We start from the raw sequence: 26,127 nt of genomic DNA, 5'->3' as shown, positions 1-26,127 counted from the left end.
ACCTCTGTGCATCTGTCTCATTAAAAACAAACTCCAGTTACTACACAACAAGGGTCTTTGATAGGAATATTGCCACAACCTGGTTCTAAATCAGGTGCCATATTTATTTATTTATTTCCCCTGACAGATCAACATTTATGTTTTATGTAATACTTACTGCAGCCTGCACTTCTGGAATACGGTCGTCTCTCCTCTCATCTACTGTCAAGTCTGCTTGGGGAACTTTCTCTTGTTCTGAAAGCTTCTGCTTTGCTAATTGCTCTTCCTTGGGAGTTACTGCTTCACTGTCTTGCGATAAAGGTTCCTCTGTTGTCCTCTGCACTTCAGCTACTTCATGGTCTTCTACAACTGCTTCTTCACATATCTGCTGGTGGCCTTCATCTCTCAATAAATCCACATTTTCATCTCCTTCTGCACTTTCTTTCACTGCAGCAGACATTTCACTTTTCTCTAAACCTTCGTATACCCTCTCTTCAATTCCACTTTCACCCTGAACACTCCCTGTACCTTCCAGGGGCTGGACATCATCCTCCAGCTTTTCTCCTTTTTTCACGGACTGTTCAAGCAAAATTGTTCCCTGACCTACAATTTTCTCATCTTTAGCATCATCTTTCTCTTCTGACTCACTTTCTTGCATGGTTGAAATTACAGCTGCTGTTATGGTTCTTTCAGAATCCAGCTGCGTTACATCTGAAGACTTCACTCTTTCGGCAACTTCATGAAGAACTTTTTGGGTCTGTTTGTCTAATTCTTTCAAATTTTGTTCAGTGGCCTCTACTTCCTGTACAGGTGTGACCTCCTCTGTAGTATCTGGAGTTTCTATCAACTGTGAAACAGCAGAAACCATTTCAGTTGTCTCTTCAGCAAAGGACACTTCCATCGTTTCTTCAGCACAGGAAGCTTCTGCTGTCTCCTCTAGAGCAGTCACTGCCTCTGAGGTTAACTCTAGCTCACTTGCTGTGGTATCATCACTTACATCCTTTCTCATCTCTGGCACTGTCTTAGCAACTACAATAGCTTCTTCTACAACAACTTCTGATTCAAGTACTTTCTCAGTTTCCTTCTCTTCCTCTTCCTCCTGCTCAACACACTCTGTCAGAGCAGCAGATATCCACGATGGTGACCTTTCTTCAATGCTGGTAACTGCTCTTTCCCCTTCCACAACACTAACAGTAACTGCATGTACTAGCCCTTCACTGGCTTGCTTAACACTTAGCGAGTCTTCTGGTTTTTCAACTCTTTCTTCCTCTGAGCTTCGTTCTTTCAATACTTCAGCGTCTTTTGCTTTCTGGGCTTCAATTTTCTCTTGCTCTGCTGCTTCATATTCAGACAAAGGCACAACAGCTGGAATGTCCGAATCTTCTTCAGCTGTTTCTGCCATGTCTTCTCTCGCTTGCTTAAGATGAGCTGCTTCTGGCTTCCCATCTGACTTTTTCTTCCTACGGCCAGGCATAAGTTTTCTAAACGGAACCCATGATTCATCTTTTCCAGGCTCACCATCTGATGTTGAATGCTCCAGGCTAGATCCTGTGACAGAGTCTTCGGTTCTCTCTTCCATTCTCGTTTTGGATCTTCTTCTTGGAGTGACTAACCTTTTAAATGATTCCCATGTTGAAATCCCTTCACCTTCAGATGGGCTTCCAGCTTGTTCTGGAGAGGAATTTCCTTGTCCTTGATCACTCTCCTGAGAGCTAGTAAGAATTGCATCTGTTGCAGTTTCTTTGCTCTGTCCAGATTCTTCTAGTTTTTGGCTTTCCTGACCAAGCTTATGCTCAGATTCTTCATCAGATGATGATGATTTCCTGGCTCTTTTCTTTGAAGAACCTACACATATAAAAGCTTCCCAAGACACAGAGGTGTCAACCTTTCTTTTCGGTTCTTCTGTGACTTTCTCTGGTTTCTGGTCCATTCCATTTTCTTTCAACTCTATCTGACTTTCTTCAGCTGGGTTTTCAGTTAATGACGTTGCAGTGCTCTTTGTCTTATCATCTTCTTCTTTGTCACTTTCAGAAGGTCTTCTGACACGTTTCTTGGGAGTCACCATCTTTTTAAATGATGCCCAGGGTGTCACACTTTCTCTTTTTCTCTCCACATCTGAAACAGCAGCATCTTCATTTTCCGAGACTTGTGTTCCATCTACAGATTTTTCCAAAGAAGGAATTTCATTCAGCTCCTCGGGAGAAGAAGCAGAACTCTCTGCCTTTTGTTCTTCCGGGCTATCTGGGGAATCCGATAAGTGCTGAGTTAATTCTCCTTGCTCCCCTAACTTAGATTCTTCTCTTTTGCCTTTGTGCTTCTTTCCAGACAGTTTTTTTAATCCAGTACCTGTAAATAGTTTCTTTAAAGGGCTGCCTTGTAATTTAGTTTTTTCTTGAGAAGAGAGCAATTCAGCTTCATTTGTGATACCTTCTGGAGGCCTCTTTCCACTTGCTTCCTCAGGAGCTATTTCTGTGGTTATTTCGCCTGGTTTGATACCATCAGTGCCAATTTTGCCTTGCAGTCCTTCATCAGTGGGTTTGACTGACTGTTGATCATCCTCTGCATCAAATGACTGTTCAGAAGTAGAAAATGACTTTGGTCCAGCAGCATCCAGAGCCGGTTTTGCCTCATCTTCTTTGCTTGCCTTCTTCTCCGTGGTTCCATCCTGGGCTTCTCCTTGTGTCTCCAATTTTTCAGTGACCACTTCTGTTGTGGGTGAAATTTCCAATTCTGCTGTCTCTGTTTTTTCATCAGACATTTCCTTCTCTCCTAGAACAGGTTTACTTCCGTCTATTCCTTCAGATTTTTTAAAATCTTCACTAGAACTTTCCACTGCTAATAAGGATCCTGCTCCAAGTTTCTCTTCAGAGGATACTTCAGTTCTGTCATTTATTTCACATTTCTCCATTGACTCCAGATCTTTTCCTACAGGTAGGACTTCTGTGGATGCTTTCAATTCTTCATTCACACCTGTGGTGATTACAGGCATCACTGACTTTGTTGTAGGTGGTTTCTCTGTAACCTCACTTTCTTTCTCTCCTTCATTTTTTTCTTCCTTTTCACCAAGATCTTCTGAGACTTCCACCAATTTACTTTCTTGATCTTCAGCTTTTCCCTCCTTGGCACCTGCTGTGGCTACATCTTGCTCATCATGCTCAGTTACCTCCTCCTTCTCACTCGCACCAAATCCTATGGCAGTCTTTGACTCCTGCTTTTTCTCTTCAGTCTGCTCCTTTCCCTGTGTTTCAATAGTTACCTCTGTCACATTCTTCTCTTCCACTTGCTTCTCAGACTCTGATTTCTCCTTTTCACTGGTTTCAGTCATTAACGTTGTTCCCTCTTTTTCTTGCTCTTCTTTCGTAGGAGACTGTTGTTCATCCTCTTTGGGCTTCCTAAAACTCTTCTTTTTTCGAAATCCAGTCCATCCCTGAGTAAAAAACTTTCTTAATGGTGAAGCAGTATCAGTGGCTGAAGCAGATGACTGAGAACAAATCTCATTTGCTTCCGGTGTTTTAGGAGATTCATCTTCTGGTTTTTCATTTTTCAGTGCGTCTTTGGTGTTGTCTTCTGCAGAGGGTGCATCTTCAGGCATCACTGTTTCTTCTGAGCTGACTTCTTTTTGATCCCCAGCTCCTTCAGTGACATGTGTTTCTTTTTTTACAGTAAGCAGTTGAACTGGTTCTGATTTTCCTGTCTTCTCCTTCTTTACTGTGAATCTGAATCCAACAAATTTAAAAACCTTTTTAAAGCCCAGATCATAAGACTGCGGCTCTGATGCATGTTCAGCATCTTCTGCATCTTCTTCTGAAGACGGCAACCGCTTATCTGCGTGAGCATCCTCCTTCTCAGCAGCTACACCATCCTTAGTGCTTGAGTCAGATGGACTTGTCTCCATAGTTTGGGCGTCGTCTTCCTTTAAAGTTATACTGGAAGGTTCGGTTTGTTCAACTGTTAAAAAAAAAAAAGAATATTTTCCTTCTTGATTTATTATTGTAATATACCTTTATAGATACATATATACATATACACACATATATAGCTTTCCTAAACGTAAACATTCTATTATCTGTGTGCCTCTATGTGCTACTGTTAAAAAATTCTGAACTAGTCTTTTTCTGATCAAAGATTACTTTGATTCCTTTCCTTTCTCATTTCATTGTATATATTCTTTCAAAGTTTTTACACAACTGCACCTTTAAAACTCCTTATTTTCTTCATTTTTGCAGCACTTTTCTTCTTTTGGACTGTATAGCAGATTTATGAGACAAACATTTCATTTCTACCCAATTACTACTCAAAGAATGTCAAGAATTGCGTACGTAATTATTTCTGAAGTAAAGCTCAGAATCCTCTCCCTGTAGAAGGGAGCCTTGGGGAGTGGGAGGGTTGAAGAACTGACCTACATTGACAACAAGTAAAGGAAAGCTCACTTTACAGTTCTGTCCCAAAAGAACAGTGAAATGTGAAAATGCCCATGAGAAATTTCCTAATTTTCTTGAAAGCTTGTAAACCTCAGGACAGTTGCATTACAACATATTTGTTTTAAAGATCATAAATCCTGGAACAGCCCCACATATCACATCACCATTGCCCTCCAGCCCTCACACATCTGCGTTTGCACTGCCTCTTTCTTGAGCACTGTTTGAATTTTTCCTTTAGGACATTGGCAGCCACCCTCTCAACCTTACTGGGACAGTTTATATGTTATTACTCCTTATAGCCATGAGCTGAAGGAACTCACAGACTGGTATACAAGCTAATCCCTCTGAAATGTGGCAGTTAGGAAGCCAGCACACATCCACACATCCAGCTTAGAGCACAAAACTGCCCCATGCCCCCAGAGAAGTAACACTGTTTTACATACTTAAACAGTTATAATAACTCTAAATGCAAGCTCTAAACGAGCACTAAGCTGTTATTGTTAGAGTCAGAATTTTAACAGGAATTGTGTGATCAATAATACACAATGATAAAAGTCCACAGCATATACAAGGTACCAAGAGATTCTTTGTCTTTGATCCTGTCAGGAGTTCAACTGAATATTGTTCTTGACACTTGACTTTGTGTAACAGGTGCCAAGTGGAAGAGCTTGCACGAGGCAGTGTGCTCTTCTTGCTGTTATGCCAAGGTGACCAACAAAAAAATTGCAAAATCCAATGCTAATAGGCAACATTTTAGGAGAAGGCATAGTCCCCTTCATTAAGCTTCACATGTGGTGTTTCAATGCAGAAGGGCACGCAGGAAACAGATTTCAAAAGCACATACATCACTGCATTCTCAAAAACTGATTTAGTATTTATTTGATCCATCTGCAAGTTGGATCCAACTGCAGTGAGCTTTCCTTTGCCCAAGGGCTGGACCACTGAGCTCCAGTGGCCGCTTCCAGCCTAAATGTTTCCTCAACACTGCTTGTACATGACCTTTTTAGGAAGGGCTGCATCTTTATAAGAACAAGGACAATGTACCTTAGGCAGGGCTGAAACAACTATAGAAAAATGAAGTCTATAGGCTCGTAACAGCTGTCTGGAGGGCAAATTATGTTTACATTCACTATCAGCAGTCTCCTGGTTGTTGCTTCCCAACCAACATAAGCTAAGCTGTTTATCTTTCTTGTTATCTAGCACCTTAAAATTACTTGCTTTAATCGTTAATTCTGATTCACTTAGAAGTGTGACCTTTGACAACAGCCCAGGTCCCTGAATTTTTCAAACAAGGATAAAACATCCAAACTGAGTCATCCACATCTGAGTCAGGTTATGAATCAAACACATGTAGTTGTACACTCATCGTACATAAGGGTAAAGCCAAGGAACTGCTTTTGTATCCGTGTTCATTTATTCTTAGGTCCAGAAAAAAATGCATTCTCCTTGCCATCAAACTACGTAATTTGAACAGGAAGCTTATCACAGCTCAGTGGGAATTCACAAAGTCATTGGTATTTCTTCAAACGCTATGGTACATAACACATCTTTAAATGTCTTAGTAACAGAGAGATCAGATCTTCAATATACTCTCTAACACATATACAAATAGATAGATACACAGTCGCCTCTATATATGTATATTTGTTTATACATATAAGCTTTGTTTTAATAGATATTTATAAGTACTACCGTTTTCAACACAGCGACATTGTTGGTGGTATTAACTCCTCTCCTTCTTTCCCTAGGTAGAGAAGGTGATATTCCTTCCCTTTGTCTATGCTATAAGCTTTTGTTTGTTTTTCTCCAGGGTAAACCAGCTATGAAATTAAACACCTATCATTTAATGTCAAATACAGATTTGATCCTGAGCCAAGCATCCTAGCTCCTCTCATGTAAACAAGATTGACAAAGCCTCCCTCCTGTTCCTCCTCAGACCTGCACTGATGCCAGCATCCTTACTCTCACATATGGGATGCTCTGTCTCCATCTGATGTGACTCAGATAAAGGTGAGTTGTGTGCCAGCTGAGGATGCTGGCTCTGTGCAGGAAAGAGCAGCAGTAGGCAGTGGGAGTAGAGGTGAAAAGGGTCTGTAGACCCTTGTGGGCAACTGCTGAGCAGGTGGATACAGCTTTGTGAGGGCTCTCCTATCCACCCATGTGCAGCCCTTGGGAAGACATGCTTAACATTTTGAAGAAAAAAAGAGAGGTGTTTTTTTGTTTGCTTGTTTTAAAGTTTATAGTTGCAGCTGAGTCTATGTTTCTTCCCCCCCCCCCCCTTCTCTTAAATGTGTTTCTAGGAATTTAGAGGCGTTTAGGGTAAACAGGATTGCTATAATAGAAGAATGACTGAGAATACAAATTAACGAGGTATTTATTTCCAAAGTGAGAGATGAGACATTCAACAAGTTGATAAAGGCATCTCTTCATACTCATGAGAAGCACTCAGGGAATTTTTGCTCACTCTATTTCTGAACTGATGCATTCATAACACACTAATATAAAGACATGGTAACTTAAAAATAAATAAATAAACAAAAATGCTCTGCAGGGGAAAAGAGCTGAAAAACTACTACAAAACCCATAGATCCAATTGGTATATAATAAGAGTACAAATGGAATAAGAAAAAGATAACACACAAGTTTAGAGGCATGGGCAAAAGCTTTTAGGAACTGTTAAAGCAGGTTGACAGCACATCCTTGCAATACTTCATTAAGGAAACTGCAAAAGTTAAAGACAACTTTACAAGAGTGACGAACACATTTTTAATGCTAGTCAGAAAAGCTGCAGCTCTGCTTCATGTATCACTTGAGCACCACTCCCTCACTGCACACATGGAAGGTGTTTCTCCCCTCAGCACAGCAGAGCTCAGCTGCCAGCCTCAGGGTGACTATCTGCCCTTGTTCCCAGCCCTGCTTTGCTGCTTCCCTCTGCTGCTTCTCACATAAATCAATGCACCAGCTGCTCCAGCTGCCTTTCCCCAACACAGGTCAGGGTGACACAGCAGGCCAACCACTCTGTGCCACCAGAGGCTGTGCTGGATTCAGGACAAGCCAAGTGCCATTCACAACCATGCCATGACTCTCCAAGATAACATTCAAATGGTGTTTTTCTATCCAATGGTGTAGTTGGCTAAGAAGCCAACTATGCATGCTGATCTTGCTGTTCAGCAGCTGGATTCCTTAGTGATGTTTTTTATTAATGACATTCTTGGTGCCCAAACATTGTTAGCACACCTCTGAATGCAAAGCAAACAAGTAGCTCTACTGCAAAGGCTTTGCAGGTTATCTGCACAAGGTGTTGTTAAGAGCACTGAAGCAGTCATCATTCACTTTATGAATCAGTTCATAGGATTTGAAAGCATTCTTCGGGAACACAAGAGATCCTCAATAAAATATGAAATGCTCCCAAATGTTGTTTCTCTTGGCCTGTCCTGGGGGTAAGGCTGTACTCCACCAGCTATGGACTTGCCCAGAAAAACCAGGGAATACAGCTACAGCCAGAGGCAGGGATAGAAGTCATAGGTCATATCACAACATTGATCCACTTCACTGTTTAAACCCACCGTGGCTAAGGACTGAAGCTGAAATTCCATTTTAACTGCTTACACACCAGTGAAACTCTCAAACATTTTAAGATGGAATCAAAGTGCTGATTGTGTTTTAACCACTGCAGGTGGTCTCCTTCCTCCTGAAAGAAACGAGATACTTCTTGGCTAATGAGAAGAGCTTGATTATTATTTTTTTAAACTTCCTTAGGTAGCTTAGTCCAGGGTAAGAATCTATTTGCATTCTGTCATTAAGTATATTGATAAGATGCTGGAAAAGTAGCACTGTCAAACCAATTCTTACCTCACTCTATTAAAAATTAATTTAATGGACAGCACTTCATCAGCAGGAAAAGAGCCACCGTGGCAGTTGGACTTAACCACTCCCATCATCTCCTATGTCTCCAGAAGTAAAAACACTCCTCTGCTGGTAGCTGCCAGTGGGGAAAAAAAGCATCGACTGCAAGAGTTAAACACACAGCACTCGGAGTGCTCGCAGTCAACCATGTCAACATCTGGAGCTGGTTGACTTTTCCCCCTAAGGATTTGAAGCGCTGTGCTGGATTTTTTCCATAAATTCCCCGCATTCTAAGTCTATCAGATGGATGTCACACACACCCTGCGCCCTGTGTTTCCAGCCCAACTGACCACTGAAAGACTCCAGAGAACTTTTGTTGCTGTTTTGTTTTCATTTATGCATTGTCTAAGTATTCAGGCCAGATCCTACTCGTAGTTGCACACACAACACTCTTGGTGGGCCTGCTTGAACCTGCATGAAAATTGAAGCTGAGAGATGATTTCAGAATCATTTTTCAGCACTGTACTGGGGTTTGCCTCAAATGCGACTCACACAGAACGCTTACTGCTCTAGAACCCACATGATAGGGATGTAGGAGAACGCAATTTAAGGAATTTGAACTGAGCTCAATACCAAGCTTCCACTCATTATGTCCATTTTTCCTTAATTACACAATTACTATTAGCAAAAACATTTGAAGGCCAAGCCAAGCAAAGCTAACAACTGATCCAAATGGAGAATCAGTAGTTGAAAATAAAACAAACCCAACAAAATGCAGTTTGAAGTGACATCTGCAGAAAACCTGCCCTAAATAGATTCATTTAGAACAAAACGCCTATTGGGAATTATTAGAGAAATTGAATACTTAAGCAATGTAAATAAATAAGCTGTGCTTTTGGGCTTTCGTTGCAGAGTGCGGGAATTGGACACCATTCCCCAACTCATGATTCCTTTGACCTCAGATTTCAGGAGGTCAGGTTTAGTAAATGAAACAACCCCCCCCCCACACTCCTCAGTAACAGCCTGAAGCAGAAATATGTCCAGGTGTTGCCTTTCCAACAAACCTGGGGGCTTCACTGTTGTGGCTCATCTGTGGTGGTGCTGCTTCTTGACCATTTATTTCAAACCCAAGCTTTCTTTCCCTACTATTCACAGTATGTACATTTCTACTTCAACACACACATTTTTATTTCACAAAAAAGCACACATTTTCCCTTCCCATTCTACGCCCTCCATTATTTCTATGGACTGCCTCACAGCGTTAACTGTGGGGAGAGGTTTCCTTCAGAATAATTAAATACCTTCAGAACCTTGAATTATTCCTTCAGAATAATTAAATAGAATAATAAAATTAAATACTTAAAGATTTATGCATAACCAATTTCAGAGTGCATACATGCACTTTCTGTTCATGCTCTTCTATCAAACCATTAACAGCAAGGAGCCCCGTCCAGTTCAGCCTTTAGTTCTCTGGTACTCGATGGGCAACTGAAAAGTCCTAAGATCTCACATACCAAAAAAGTAAAAAAAAAAAAAAAAAAGTTGATAAATAGTTGTAATTTTTCATGTCTAAGGACTCTCTAAGAAAGCAAAAGCAACATCCCCAGGAAGGGACATCGCACGTAACTTTATATGAAATAAACTTAAAAGGACGCATTTCCGCTGTGACACTGTATAACATTTTTTGCAACCCGTTTATGCCTAGAAAGTTTATGCTTTAGCTGTACTTGTCTGCTCCAACCCAGAGAATAACTTCCTGGATTCCAGCGTGGGACGTGGGACGCTTCATTCATTTGAGACTTGAAGGTATTTCTTCTTTCATTTCAAATGTTTCAGAAAAAATAAATAAAATAAAAACCAGTGCTAAAGCTCAAGAAGACAGCAGTGTAGAGCCTCTGAAATTGTTTTCTTTTTAACAGGAAGGTCATTGACTGTGGCTTGGATATATAGTTACTGTATTTAAAGCTTTTTCATTAAATGCACTCACAACAATAAACTACTCTCCAACCAGTCCAGCTGTTCTGCTTGTGAACCAAACCAGCATGCTGCAAATATTTATGAGATTTCATGGTTGTCCATACCGTCCACATCTCATGTTCTCTGACTTTGTTTTGCTTTTTAAAATAGAATGTATTCACTAAACCCGAGACAGATGCACCGCTAGCAGTTGGGTATTTGAGAAAAGTAACTGCTCTGTTAGCAGCAAGGAAGGGATAAGCAACACGGCTTAGAGGTCAATGCAACATTTTTGAGCACCCCTAACAAAAATGCACAATGGGAAACAGATCGGAAGGTTTTTTAAGTTGTTGTTGTTGTTCAAAGCATCTGCATAAGGGATAATTACCATCACACACAAACAAAGGAGATGCTGTTGTAGCTACACTAATTAGACAAATGATAGCTTAATACGCTCCCGCATACCAACAAGGAAATGCACTCTGTCCCTACAAAGAACAATAACACTTACAATGAGCTGGACCTTGCTAAATACCCTATAGAAGCAGAGGTGATATGGTGAAAATTCAAGTTTCTACAAGAATTATTAAATAAGAAAAGCCTCAGATGATTACACTGTGCAACCCTATAAAGACACTGCTTTAGAAAAACAGTTTAACCTTTAAATACTAACAATAAAGGGAAATAAAAAATACAGAACCCTCGAGGAAAAAGACTCAGCATGTGATAAGCTCATTAAACATCAAGTTTAATGAAAACCTCATTGTAAACAGCAGTGGGATACCTCCTCCCCTGCTAACTGATTCAAATCACGTACAGTCCTCCCCAGGGTCAGCTCCAAACAGCGCTGGACTTCTGCAGGCTTTGTTGTCGTGAGGCATTGTAACAGCAGAGTGCTCTGCACCGACAGCCCCCACCATTTGTTTGAAGCAGTTCGCCAGCGCCAGCAAACAACATAAAAGCAAACAAACGAATATTCACACAGCGCAGAAAAGACCGAGCGGATTCCTAAAGACATCACAATGAGGGAAGCTCTGATGCAAACTGATTACCTTTAAGCAACTAAGCCTTTTTTTTTTTTTTAATATAATTAAATGTCATAGTGCTGCATTGTTTCCAGGGAAAAGACAGAAGTTTGTGAGAAAGCAGCAGCATAAGATTTCCTTTTTTCCCCTTTAATGTATCACTCCTTCAAATAGCGTAACCTCGTCAGAAAGCCCAGCTGGTTTGTGGTGGGAGCTCTCACACTTCAGTGGCTCACACCATACTTTCTTAAGCTGTATAGAGCCCTATGCACATAACATCAAGCTCCGATACCCCAGGCTGAGATCCTTCACACACACACACAAACACAGCCCCATTCCTATGCCACAGTGTTACTCTCCTCTGGATTTTCCTTCGTTATAAGCAAAGTTAAAGATCGATTTATCTCATGCAAATGATTTGACCATGGATAAAAGACGCCCACTTCACACACCCTTACACCGCACTGGGTTTAGCTTGTGAGATACAGCCCAACATTGCAAAATTTTATCTTAACCAAGAGATAAAGGTAAAACTATCAGTGTCTCCTTTGTTGTTGTTACTCAATTTCAGACCCCATGTCATATTCTGATACCACATAAAAGAGTTGTAAGCACCTTTACATACCTCAGCCTTGCATTAGAGATGCCACTTCAAACATGCAATTGAAGTAACAAGAAGTTTTAAAACTTCAGCAGCTTTTGCAGTGAAATGGTTCCCATTTGGATCAAATACTTACAGTAGAGTTGTTACCTCCCGCCCCACTGCCAGCAAACCATCACGGGTCACACAATACTTGTGAGAGCCCGAGGAGCGCTCCAGCATACACAACCCAGCACGCCCCACCCCGGCAAGCTATAAACCCACTGCAGCACAAAGTCACACAGCAAAGCCAGGCACTAAACAGCAGAGAGAGAGAAAAAGCGAAAACAAAAAACCAACCCGATAACAACAGGGCTGACGTTTTAAGCAACGCCACGCTGCCTTACCCGTGATTGTTATGGTCCCCATCATTTTTAAATTACACTAATAATAAGAAACTTCCTTCTCACAGTATGCAGTTCCTGATATTTGTGGGTCTGGAGCAGCCTCCTGCCTCACCAGACGCGACGAGCAGGACAGACCGAAGCCGTGCTCTCACAGCCTCTCTCCCTCGGCAGCTGCTCGTGGTGGAGGACCATTCCCTCCTCAGCTGTTCACTGCACAACCGAGGGAGCAAAAAGCGACTCGAGGGTGGGCTGGGCTCACACGGTGCGCCAACAAGGAGCGGGATCCCTCCCCTCGCCTGAGCCAGCACCAATTGCCGGCTACCAGATCTCATGTGAGGCTCTGGAAGTGTTTGGAGGCTGCAGAAGTGCAGTTTAACTATTCTCTTTCCATCGCTTCACTGCTGGCAATTAACGTAATTATGCTCCCAAATATTTATCTTGCTGCTTTTCACTCCAAGCTGTTTTTTTGTTGTTTTTTCCCCCTCCTTGAGGAAGAACTATAAGCTTCGCACTAAGAAACAACCAGTTTTTGAACAACAGACTGCTTCAGTTCCAACTTTTGGAACACCTTTCTGAAGCAGCCACACAGCATCCAGGCCAAACTGACCCCCCGGTACAGTTACAATAATCCTACATTGGGAACAAATATTCTGCATTGGGTATCTCCAAAGCTCAGCTGCTGCCCAGGTGCTCTGCCAGCCATGCATAGCCTGTGTCTGTGTCCACCAGCACTTCCCAATTAGCTTCATGTGACAGCAACTACGGTGATGAGCTTTGCCTCTCTTCAACAATCTGCCAAACACAGACTCAAATAACGGCCTGACTGAGATGGGGAGCAGGCCCACAAGAAAGAAGAAAAACCTCAATTCCTTCATGATAAGCAATTATCCCTGTTGCCACAGTGCTTTATTTCTGATTTTAAAGAGTTGACAAACAAGATGGGACAAAGAAATGTAGAATTCAGTGATTCATCTCTCTCACTGGAGACAGAGATTTTTCTGAATGGAGTGTGTAAAAGATACTTAACCCTCCACCCCCCCCCACCTTTATTCATCTGCTTAAGCTCACGTGGACCAGACACTGCAGGGACCAGAGGGTGGATACAAAGAAAGATGGATATCTGAATGTAGCATTCACTTGAAGAACCAGCTTTGTCAGTGCTTTAACAGTTTTTCCTCTCTATGGATGCTGTTGTCACCAGCTACCGATACCGTGTGTTTCATCACCTATAATCACCTGCTTCTCACTTCTTTTTCATTACACATCTCAGGAACGCAATTTCTGTACACCTAAAGCTACAACTCATAATCAAACAATAAAAATTACTTTGACTATTAACTTTAAATTCATGCCCTCTTAAAGGCTTTTTATTACTTGATCCAGAAGTCGAATAACATGAAATGTACTGACACTATTTCAAATCACTGGATAATTTCTACTCCTTCACGACTTCGAGTACCTTCTCTCATCCCTGACCACTTCAGAGTAAGATTTTAAAAGTGAAAACAGTGTTTAACATAAGCAAAAGAGAAAATACATTGCATCCCAGTTGTACAGTGCCCAAAGCCTCTACCAAAAGGATAAAGGCGCAAAAGCTTGACATAAAACAAAATATGGAAAGTTTTCTATTGGAATATCAGCAATGGCAATTAATGTAGCAAAATAAACTGCCTTTACAAGAATTCAAAACCCAGAACATATGAAGGGCAACACAATTGCCACAAGCTGCTCCAGAGGCTGACACTGAAAAATGTGGTCCCTCCTCCCTTCCCCCTCCCCTCCCTCCCTTGCTCCCTCATTCCACAGCATTCACTGTCTGCCTTGACCCAATCTCCCCCACCACCGCTTTGCTGAGAAGGTCAGCCCACAGCCGGCTCCTGGCAGCTGATGCCTCCCAGTGCTGGAAGGAGCAGAAACAAAAGCCTGGCAAGGAACAGAAGAACAAGCAGCATGGTGGCAGGGCAGAAGAGATTCCCTGAGGAGAGCATATAGGGAGTACCCCTCCAGTAACACACATTCATGAGGTCAAAATGCAAATCTGATTAAAATTGGTATGAAAGAAAGCTTTAATCAACAGAGAACCAATGGACAGCTGCCTCTCCCTTCTTCTGAGTTCAAAATAAGTTTTTCAAAAGACACCTGGACGTGGTTCTGGGCATCCTGCTCCCAGCAGCCCTGCCTGAGCAAAGCCTGGAGCAGAGAGCCTCCTGAGATCCTTCCCACCTCAACCAGTCCATTATTAACACCAATATAATTAATGAATGAATATATTAAAAATATAATTTTAAAAAAAAAAAAAAAAAACTGTGAAAGAAGAGATAAGTCTACACAGCATGAAACACTAACACAGGAAGTGGAAACTGAACTGTTCTTTCAGGCAAATGCTCAAGACATTGATAGCAAACAGAGGCACTACTGGCCTGCACTATGGGAAAAGAAGCACCCCAAAAGTAGGAAGGATAGCACCCTGTTCCACTGACAGCCTCAGTCCTAATTCATTTGGTACCCAAACTCTGACATAAAGAAAATGCATCCCAATAAAAAAACACTCTAGAAGCACTTGAGTAACCAAGAGATCACCTGAGCAACTCCCCATTCGCTATTACATGGCCAGTTGAGCCTCATGTCAACTTCTCGCTCTGCTTAGCATCCAGCCTCTAAGATTAACCCATTAAACACAGGTATTTACTTACCACTTGTTGTGAGCGCCTCTGCATGCTGTCCAGGGGGCTCTTGGACTGGCGAAGTCACCTCTGGCTGCTGCCCAGTCAGCTCCTGGGGTGTCGTAGCAGCTCCCGGCTGCTGAGGCTCCTCTTGCAGGACTTCAATCTCCAAGTCGTCTTCATTAATATCAGGTACAGGTGAACTTGCATCTAAGGCCTGGACAGCCACAAATGGGATGAAGGATGGTAGCAGAGGAAAAAGAGGAAGAAAGAAAAAGTGTCATCAATACTAAGTTAGCTTTTTTGTATAAAACATTGTTCTTCCTTTCTCATTTTGGGTAAAGGCAAGCACACAGAATCACAGAATGACCCAGGTTGGAAGAGACCTCAAGGATCACGTAGTTCCAACCCCCCTGCCAAGCAGGGCCACCAAACATACACATTTACTAGATCAGGTTGCTCAGGGCCCTGTCCAACCTGGTCTTGAACACCTCCAAGGACGGGGCATCCACAACCTCCCTGGGCAGCCTGTGCCAGGGCCTAACCACTCTCCTAGTAAAGAACTTCCTCCTAACATCTAACCTAAATCTTCCTTCTTTTAACTTAAAACCATTTCCTGCTATTGTCAACCCTTTCAAAGAGTTTACTCCCCTCCTGGGAGTTCCCTTCAGGTATTGAAAGGCTGAAATGAGGTCACCCCGCAACCTTCTCTTCTCTAGGCTGAACAAGCCCAACTCCCTCAGCCTGTCCTCACGCATTTGGGGGAATACTTGTATGCTTCTGTGTAGCATCATTCCTGTTTTAAGATTATTAAATTCAATAAATCAAAACACTACTGTGAGAAAAATAAAAAACAGTCCATAATATGGGGCTGTTTATTGTACTCCTCTCCTGTTTGAAGTATAAGGAAGAAGCAGATCTTACAAACAGTCCTACAACCTCATGTAAAAGTATGTTTCTAGTATATCTTCTAGCACAGAGGAAAGCTTTGGGATAACATGAATCTAGCTAATGGAAAGATATTTTTCATGCTTCAAGATGTCTGGCACAGTTGCTCCGATATATACAAGATTGCTCCTCTGCTGATGTGCTTATCTCATGATCATAAGCAGTACAGTTACAGGAAAGAAAAAAAAATGAACTATTCAAGACAGAAAGTATCTACATAAATCCCATGTGGAAAACTAGGATTAAAACTAGAGTTCCAGAGCCTCAGTTACTAGGTAGAGCTCATTCTTAACAGAGAAAACGAATCTGCAGTATTTCAGGACTCCACACTATAATATTTGAAGTTTTTTCCCTAAATTAGTCACTATGAAAAAAAATCTCTCCTTCAGTTTCTATATCTGATAGATTTTAATCACCTCCAGAACATCTATAGGATTGTCATGTAACAAGGGAAGATGTTTTTAAAATAAAAACATACCTAAACAATTAAGTTGTGTTGCAATCATTTAACACAAAACAAAAACAGCTCCCTCCACACGCACTTCTTTACCGTTTGTTTAATGAACTAGATTTCCAGCTGATCACATTCCCTTCCAACAGAAGCCGTTTCAACTAATTAGACACATCCCAAACCTCTGCTCCTGAAGTGCAAGTTTAAAGTTCCTCTGGTGGAAAAGCAAACCTTAATTACATATCATTTTCTTATTACTCTGCTGTATTCCCAAAATAATGGCATTGAAGACTTGTTAATTAAGTGAGGGAACCACAGATGCACCCCATCTTCCAATGGAACGCAACATCCAAACACTCGAAGCACCAAACTGGGATCAGAAAGATGACACACTCTTGAGTATCTTCAATGAAAACACCGCTTTAAGAGATTCTGAATGGGCAGAGCTGTTTGTTTATTTTTATTAACTATTGGCCTGCTGCAGTGAAATTCCAAATCAACACACAACGTGCCAGGGAAAGGGCTTCCCACTTATCTTTCAGCTACCTTTACATGTGCCAGGCTAGATCTAAGCAAAGTGCCACACAGGCAAGGAACGTGCATTAGGGTTCCCAATCTCCAGTTCAGAAGCCCTTAATTAAGCCAAATTGTTTCCACCTGGCGTTGCTGCACTCCTCAAAGCTGCCTTTCACAGCCACATAATCCACCTCAGGAAAAAGGACACCATTATGCATCGCTGCCAATACCACAGATGGAATAATTTGGCGTCAGAGTTTTCACATGCTGAGACCAGATATTAAATAGAAGAAATACGGAATGGCTCAACACTCAGATTGCACTCCCACTTCTCACATCATCCTTTTCATAAATCTAAAACACAGGAACTCAGAAGGAATAAAAACGCCACGGCACTGAACAAAGGGATGTAAACTCCAAGTCAATCTTCTGCAATTGCAAACAGCATTAATTGAACGCGTAACAACCAATTAAAGACTACAGATGGAGAAACACAGAAAATAACAGACTAATTTTTAAATTGACTTGGGACTCTTCATTAGAAATCTAAAGAAGTTGTTTATTTTTTTAATTTAAATATACATAATACATTGCAGTCATTTGTTCTTTTTAAGACTGCTACTCCTGCTAACGCCAAAACAACCTTAACTTTACTAGTTCTAACTGCACTTGGCTAACTGAAGATAAATCCATGGATGGGTATCTCAAGGTGACACCCTCAGACTTAGCACCAGCAACTCTTTGAACTCACAGGAAAAGCAGGAGCTCTGAGTACTTTAGCACTCCACACCTTGTTAAAAAATGCCTTTGCTTTTCTCTTCACATTTCTAACAAGCCACTTAAAGCTAGACATATATATGTAGTATTATAGAATGTCCTGAATTGGAAGGGACCCACAAGGATCACTGAGTCCAACCCCTGGCTCCAAACAGAACCACCCAAAATCAAACCCTGTGCCTGAGACAGTTGTCCAAACACTCCTTGAACTCCAGCATATGGGGCTGTGCCCACTGACCTGGGCAGCCTATTCCATGCCCACCACCTTCTGATACAGCCCCTTTCCCTCATCCCCAGCTGCCCCTCCCCTGACACAGCTCCATGCCGTTCCCTCGGGCCCTGTCGCTGTCACACAGAGCAGAGCTCAGCGCTGCCCCTCCGCTCCCTGTGAGGAGCTGCAGCCGCCATCAGGCCTCCCCTCAGCTCCTCTGCTCTGGGCTGAACAAACACAGGGATGTCAGCTGCACCTCACAAACCTTGCCCTCCAGACCCTTCATCATCTTTTAGCCCTCCTCTGGATGCTCTGTACAGTTTTGCGTCCTTCTGTTGTGGTGACCACACATGCACCCAGTGCTGGAGGTGAGGTCACACAGCACAGAGCAGAGGAGACAACTCCTCCTCTTGCCTGTGGCAGTGCTTGGTCTGATGCACCCCCCAGGGTACAGCTGGCCCTTCTGGATTGCCGGGGCACATACACAAATCATAGAATTCAAATAAGCAGCCAATGTGGATCTGTGGACTGCATAAGAAGACAAGAAATATAGGAATTAGGTACCTCAACGCAGTACAACTGTCTCCTTAAATCAAACCCACAGTGAAATCAGAAGCTATTATCATAGTTAATAATCCCCCAGTCCTTAATTTATTCTACAGTTGCAATGAATTTAGGAAAACAGTGACTCTGTATTATTTAAAATAGACATGATCAAAATTCATAAGTCACTGGATCTAGTAGATAACACTTAAGATCTGTCAAACACAACTATATTTTCCTGTACAAAGAACAGTTAAGATCCCTATATTTCCTTCTAAACAATACTAAATGCTAAGACCAGAAGCAGTTTTTAAACTATCAGCTGGTAGAATTATAACCTGTATTCTCTCTGTACACAAATTAAGTTTTGAAAGCAGAACACATCTTTCAAGTATCTAAATATTTGAAAAACCTCAGTAATTACAATTTTGACCAGATTTGCAACACAACCCTGCCTGCCCTTTAAGGGTGCAGTGACCACTTTAGCCCAGCCTCTAGAAAAAAAGATTCTGATGTGATTCTCAGCCACTGGAGGGCAAATTTAGATTTCCAAATCAAGTGGTCTATTTGCTTACATAAAATATCAGAACTGATAAAGCAAGTTAAAACACATACAAGGGAGAAGAAAATATGTACCTTTTGGAGCGAGGTGGGCTTGTAATGTGAAGGGAGACAAGAGCAGTTAGGTTAAAAAAAAGTTCCTATTCTGAGAAAAGTTGTTCAGGCTCTTTATTGAGGGTCAGTGCAGTCTGTCCCACTGCATTAGCTCCTGAAAGAAACTAATTTCAATTTTCACTCACATTAACTGCTTCATTTCTCTGCAAGGATCTGAAGCACGGTTTAGACCAATTATCTCCAATTTACTCCGCTGTGTTCCTAATTCCACTGAGAATAGTGATAAAGCCTAGTTGAATATACAGTCAAAGTTTAGAGAGAGGGGTGAAAACCTTGAAGATAAAAGTCAGAAGCATTGAGTATGTGATTGTTCAGCACTTTATTTACCTACAAGTAGAGACATTACTGTTGGTACATTTATTAGTATTTATCAGGTTTCCCTGGCATTCATTCATAGCCCTCCCTGGATTATGAATTAGCTTATGAATGTGTTGTCACATAAATGCAGGAGAAACTGAAAAGACCTGGTTATCCAGTTCACTGGTCCTTCTGTTTGATCACTCTCAAAACAAAGAGCCATCAGTGATGGAACACTTTTGCTTCTGTCATACCGCTTCTATAAATCATGCAAATAATTTCTGAAGACATCCCTCATACCCTCAGCAAAGACAGAAGCCAAGCACTGATGCACAGCTCATCAGACTGAAATGAACACAGCTTGCTGACCACATCAACCTCATCTACAGTGGTTTCTGCTCCATTGTTTAGATATGGAAGTCTAGTGGTTGGGCCCAGCATTAAATGTATACACCATTAAACATCTATAAATATAATGCAAAGAGCCACATGAGGTGTGGATTAACAGAAGATCCCTGATGGCTTATTGTGTGTTAGAGCATGCTTCACACATTCATTCACTAGTCTGAATGGTCTAGCACTTCCCAGCCTCTTCCCCCACCAGGAATCACCATCATTCCCAACATTCCTTATACCAGACCCAATCATTCCAAGGATTCCTCACACCAGGCCAAAACGTACCACAGTTAATTTTGCCTCATTCTGTTAATCCTGCTACAGAGATTCTACGTTAGATTATTAAAATAGCCCGATCCAGCTGTCTGAACAACTGAGCAAACTAACGTAAAGGGCTCTAATGTTTTCCCAGAAGTTTAATCCCAAAACTTTGAGAAAGCTTACAGTAGTTTGGTCAACTGAGGAAATCAGCTCCTTACACATAATGATTCACTGAAATGTCTGTAAATAAAAATACTTGGGGGAAAAAAAACCCCCACACATTAAACACAAAACAAAACCAATCTTCCCCTGAATGTAGGTCATTCCAGCTCTCTGTTCACAGCAGGTTGTCTTGTTTCACATTAGCTAAGGATTGGAAGTTCATGGGACATTACAAGTTCCACATGGAGATAACAGAAGGCCCTTATTCTATAGGGCACATATTTAATCACAGTATCTTTTTGTTTGTTTGTTTACATCTCCCACAGATGAAGTCAAGAGCCTTTTCCTTACCTTTTACTCCCACAGAATTATCACCTTCTGTTCTAACTCTCAGTCTGACTTAGTTGTGACATATCCTTATGGATGATTATCCTCACAGCAAAAATAAAACTGATGGTTTTATTCCCAAATCATTTCTGCATTCCTTTGGAGACTTGTAAAGGAAGTGTTACTCCCAGACTGTCATTCTGGTTCATACTCTGAGCCCGAATCAATGCATGCTCCTTCCTAGGTCTCGCACCTCTCAACTCCTTCTGCATAACCATCCTAGGATACAACTAATGCAGCACCCTAACAGTTAGACAGGTAGAGCACAAAGCAGGCTTCCATAACTGAACACATGGCTTGCATTTCCAACCAGAATGATTTCCAAAGACCACACCACTCCTCTTTGCATCTCTTTAGCTTCTCCATCACATCAAACGCAAGCTAATTGCCTCAGCCTTCAAAGTGTCCGATACTCCCTCTGCCACCTCCTTCTTATCTCCTGTATGATTAGGGGTTATTTCACGCTTTCAGTGGATCCTCGGCACCAATTTCCATTGTGCATTTTTTTCAATTAAGCACCTTTATGCCTCTCTCCAAAGCTACCCCACAGGCACAGGCGGAACTCCAAACATCAGCACACAACGACATCATTACCTTCCTTCCAGGTCTGACGGAAGCACTCTAGAGAGCCCTGTAGCTCACCTCTGGGCCAAACGCTTCTAACTCAATTGCTTTTTAATTGCAAAGATGCCATTTAGGGAAGTTCCTCTGGTACTTGATTAAGTTTTACTATCACTAACATACAACTTACTTGTATTTTCAGGCAGGCTCAGTCCTGCCCTGTCACCAGCACACAGTTGTTAAAAGAGCAGATGTATGTCAGTCACAGCTGTTATTTGTCATGCATGCAGACAATAAGACATTCTGACATCTCAGCTGGTAACCTCTTTAGAAGAGACAGTTCCAAATATTTACTGTATAGCAGACAACTTGCTCTCATTACAAGGCAGGTAGCGTAATCAAGTTACTGCTCAGAAATGGGAATTATCCAGAAAACACAGTTTGAATGAACGCTGCTCTTGAGCGGAGGCCCTTGCATGGGAGCAAGCCAGGAATTCACCACACTAGATTTTAAAGCCATCAAAATTCCCGCAGAAGGTTATCTTTGCCAAACTCCTATTTTGCTGCAAGAACAGCTTGTTGCTCTGCCAGGGTTTTCTTTCTGGATTCTACCTTTAAAAGCTTCCCAATGCAGAGGCAGGTAGCTGCTCCAACATGGCCCTCTGCTTTCCCAGCAGGACCACAAAAAGAGACCTGTACTAAAATCAGTACCCGGGACGTTGAAATGTGATAAAAACAGGGTGGATAACACATGCTCTGTCTGAGATGTCAGCAGCATGACACAGCTCTCTTCATACTGACCATGCAACTTGTAGCAACATTCCTCCCACAGAGCTTGAGGGCACCACTCCGAGGGGCAACAAATCAGCTCATCTTCCCACTCCCTCTTTGGATTCTCAGTATAGGCATGGGAAGCCAGACAAGAGGAGCATCCCTGCTATGAGCTCATCCATTAAATATGATGGTGCCATTGCTGCAACCAAGAACAGTGCCACATACATCACGCCTGCTTGCTCCCTTCACCTGCTGCCTCCTTTGCCCCAGCAGCCAGCACCTTGCTATAATGGTGGGGGGAACGGCATTGCCAAAGAAAATGAGCAACTTCCTGTGCTGCCTATCTGCTGAAGGAGCTCACCTAGTTCCAGAAGCCACCAGGGGAAGCTGCAGGCCTCAGGCTGGGGAGGAGACGGGAACACACGGCCAGCAGCAGGGCCAGCAGCAGGGCTATCTCTGCTTAAGTCCTTCCTAGGCCAAGCTTTGGGTCACCATGCTACTCAGGACAGAGTAGCAGACAGGTTCAGCAGCACTGGCAGAAAGAGCCTTCATTCCTCTCTTGCCCCACACACTCAGACAGGTGTTTGCCTCATCCTGGCTCTGGGTCTCAGCTGGGCATGAGTCAAACAAATCCAGTAATACATCAGGGAACTTGTCCAGTGCAAAAACCCTCCTACTGTTTCCTGAAGGGCTGATGAGTTTACTTGGTTTATGGAAACAAGGTGAGCACCAGTGTGAAGCAGGACCACATTGCTTGGGCCATAGCAGAGAAGATGGGCAGGGGATAAAGAAAACAATAGGTGAAAAGTAGTATTTCTGCTGAGAGGGCCAGGAAATACCTAGATCAGATGAACCTTCTGTGGGACAATGCCCTGCCCACTGATTTCAGCAACACTGTAGGCATTGCTGCACAAACCCAATGAATTCAGTTCAGATGTGTGAATGGGCTGGTACCTCCAGCTACCTGCCACACACCCTGCAGAGGGGCATCCCACAGTAGGGTAGCTGTGCATGATAAGAAACTACTACAAAACAACAACAAGAAAACAGTCATCAATTTCAAGTCCCACTACAATGCTGGGTTGGAAACTCTGAAGCTGCTTTATGGGCAAATCAGCAGCAATCTGTGAAAAGTTAGGGTGAGCACCTGGGATCCTAACTCCTTCAGCCCACATTTAATCTGCAGTGCTTACAAACCAGCACCCAAAGGCTCTCAAAATCTCTTTCCTGCTATGGTAGCCCAAATGCTTCACATGGCATCTGACATCTCCTGGGCTGCAGAAGTGAAACACAGGCCCATGTGCTCCCCCTTGCAGTAACCAGGACACCTCGAGACCTGGTATTCAGCCAAAGAGTCACATGGGGATAACAAGGCAACGTAAAGACTGTAAATTTGGGCCTTTCTCAGAGAAAAAGCAAACAGGTTTTCAGCTAGTGCAAAATAGGACCATTATGAAAGAAACTTGATTAAATATTCCGCGGTGTTTCAAGTGATGAGGAAGCAAAACTGCCATGAAATTTTACACTGCCTATTGTAACAGTTGCCCAGACAATGTATCTGTAATTCACTTGCCAAGGCTCGCTCAAATTGGATTATGTAAAAGCCAGTTTTCCAAATATTCCATTCAAAAGAGCTGGGATGAGTGCTTGAATGTCAAAAGCACCAGAATGGAGACCATCCTTTAAAATGACACCACTGCTTCTTTTTTTCCCCTTTGCAAACACATTAGCTCTTTGATAGATTTCTCCAGGGGCATGGCATGGTGATTTTCACGTCCAGAGGGCTGTAAGGAACAGCTATGAAAAACTGTGCCATGAATCTGCATGAAACAGTCTCGCTGTGGTAAGAACAGAATAAGGGAGATATGAAATGACAACAGTAACAAAAAAGTAGGACTTCACTTCATTAAAACTTTGATTCAATGTAAGAGAAGACAAAAACAGCTGTTCTAAGAGAAGCGTAGTCACAGAACTTCTTACAGCAGCGATACGCAAAGAGAACTTCCTCACCTTTAATCAGCCTGAATGATAAAACTGAAGTGTTGGAAAAGGCTCTTCCTAAAGAGCAGATGATATAAACTACAGTATTTAGAACCAATCATAGCCTGCCTCGGAGAACAGCATTGATGGCATCCCCCTTTTCTTGCCTTGGTCCCCGTGACTGGGTAAACGCAACTATGAACATTGCGGCCCTCCTCAAAATCAGGTTATCTTTGTTTTAAAACAATCACTGCACCCAAAGGCTCACCCTCCAAATGCACCACTGTCTACATTTCAGCATTTGAATTCTAAAGCGGCTCAACACAACTGCTAAATATTTTGTTAACCAACACCGATCCCTACTGCTTATTTGGTTAAAAAGAGAATAAAATAAATCTCGGTTAATTTAAAGTTCATTCTCAATGCGGTTTTCAAATCTGTCAAAACACGCACAAGGAGGTCTAGTGGAAGCCAGGAACTATGGGAAATTCAACTTGAAAGTTAAATCTGAACCACAAGGTCAAAGAAACAAAGTCATAACCCGTTCTCAAGCTCCAACACACCCACACGCCCGCTCACAGAAACTTGGAGTGCTCCGAGGACCCAAGCTCAGATCAGGCTGCACAGCGGACTCCGGGCATAACGTCGCATTATGTCTCCCCTAACAACTAACGTCTAACCCCAACACGATGCTATGTAAACACGTAGATGCACATAACCTCCCTTTCAGTCCCAGAATCCCCTCAACACGCCTATTCCAGAGGGATAAATGGGTTCATTCATAATCTATTTTTAAACACCAGACGTTTTAAAAGAATTTCTTTCAATTCTTCAACGTCTTTATTTAAAATAACACAGGCTCGGACCCCGATCCCTCCTCCCCGTTGGTTGCGGGCCGCCGCCGCCCCGCTCGCCCCGACGCTGTGCCACCACGGGGAGCGCCGCAGCCACCGCCCGCACCGCGACCCTGCGCCCCCCTCCACGCCCAGCTCCGCTCGGGTGGGGGGGGATGCGGCGGGCCCGATGCGGGACTGGGAGTGGGGGTGAGAGGAGGGACGCTTAAGCTGGAGCCCAGCAGGGGAAACTTGGTGGTGCGGGGAGGGTCCCTGCTGCAGCCCCCCCGACGCGACTCACAGACGCATCCTCGAGAGATATGGGAGGAAAAAAAAAAAAAAAGAAAAAAAAAAGAAAAAAAGACAGAAAGAAAAAAAGAGATGGAATAGTAAGAAAAAAGGCTGGGGGAGCCCTGGGTACCACAGCAGCGGCCGTAGGACCGCAGTCAGGAGGGCTCCCAGCACAGCACTGCCCCGGCTGGGTGCGGCCCTCTCCCCCCGCAGCCGCACACAAAAGCGCCGCCGCCACCGCCCCCCACCCGGCCCCGCCGCTCTCGCCCCCCGCCGCCGCCGCGAGTTTTATGACTGCGGCGCTGCCCGTGGCGCAGTCCCGGCCCCACCGCAGCCCGCCCGGCCCGCAGGATCCCGCCGACCCCGGCAGGTGCCCGCCGGCGCGCAGGAAACTTTCCCCGCGCTGCAGAGCCGCCGCCCGCCTCCCCCGGCCCCGCACCGCCCCGGCCTTACCTTGGCGGGCTCCGAGGGGGCGGCGGCGGCCCCGTCCTCCTGCGGCGGGGCGGACGGCTCGGCGGAGCTGCCGGCGCCCATGGCGCTGCCCCGCAGAGCTGAGCGGAGAGGAGCGGCAGGGGCTCGGGGGGAAAGGGGTGGGGGGTGGCGGCGCGGCTGGGAATGAGGGAGCGCGGCTCTCCGCGAACTCCTTTAGGGAGCGAGAGGAGGGAGGGAAAGGGAAAAAGGGAAAGAAAAAAAAAAAAAAAGCGAGAGGGAGGAAAATCACCTCCGCCCCTGGTCCCCCCGCCCGTCTCCCGCTTGCTCCATCACATGAGCAGAGCCCCAGACACGCCTTGCAGCATCGAGCCGGGCTGATAAGGAGCGGCGGAGGAGGAGGAGGGGGAGGGGGGCAGCGCCCTGCCCGCCGCCCGGGGCCTCTCTCTTCTCTCCTGGGCACCGCCGGGGCGGGAGCGCTGCCCGGACCCCAGACCCAGCCCGTGGCCGCCTCGCGGCGCTGACTCAGCTCTTTTACCTCCCCCTCCGCCCACCGAGACCGAGTCGGCGCCCGCCAATGCCCTCGGGGTGCTCGGGGCTGGGGCTGCCCCGCGGTGGGCTCGGGGCCCCTTCACCACCAGCGCCCGCGGGTTGACGACCTCAGCCGTACGGGCTGCCAGGGGCATGTCCGGGCTGCGGCTGATGCGGAGCAAGCAGGGACCTATGCCTTAGCGGGGTACCACGCTGTTGGCTTTCTA

At 43.9% G+C, this 26,127-nt stretch overlaps 1 protein-coding gene across 5 annotated transcripts in view; it reads right to left on the bottom strand.

Annotated features, from left to right (window-relative positions):
- Positions 1-25,912, bottom strand: part of AKAP12 (A-kinase anchoring protein 12) — a 31,576-nt gene extending 5,664 nt beyond the window's left edge. Inside the window, exons 1-3 of one of the 5 annotated variants that reach the window (XM_015858138.3) lie at positions 25,394-25,912; positions 14,908-15,094; positions 158-3,927 (exon numbers count right to left, since the gene is read on the bottom strand). In XM_015858138.3, coding sequence (XP_015713624.2) covers positions 158-3,927; positions 14,908-15,094; positions 25,394-25,474 — 4,038 coding nt within the window. In that variant the 5' untranslated portion in view covers positions 25,475-25,912. Of the gene's footprint in view, positions 1-157; positions 3,928-11,852; positions 12,124-12,214; positions 12,420-14,907; positions 15,095-25,393 lie in introns of those variants that run through there. The other 4 variants (XM_015858140.2, XM_032443339.2, XM_085541482.1 and 1 more) reach the window with 4 other exon arrangements.
- Between the last annotated feature and the right edge of the window lie 215 nt (positions 25,913-26,127).

The sequence above is a fragment of the Coturnix japonica genome, chromosome 3, assembly GCF_054131305.1.
Source record: "Coturnix japonica strain WE chromosome 3, WE-NBRP24, whole genome shotgun sequence".
NCBI classification, from domain to species: domain Eukaryota; kingdom Metazoa; phylum Chordata; class Aves; order Galliformes; family Phasianidae; genus Coturnix; species Coturnix japonica.
The sequence above is the reverse complement of the archived record's forward strand: the minus strand, read 5'-3'. Positions and strand labels throughout refer to the sequence as shown.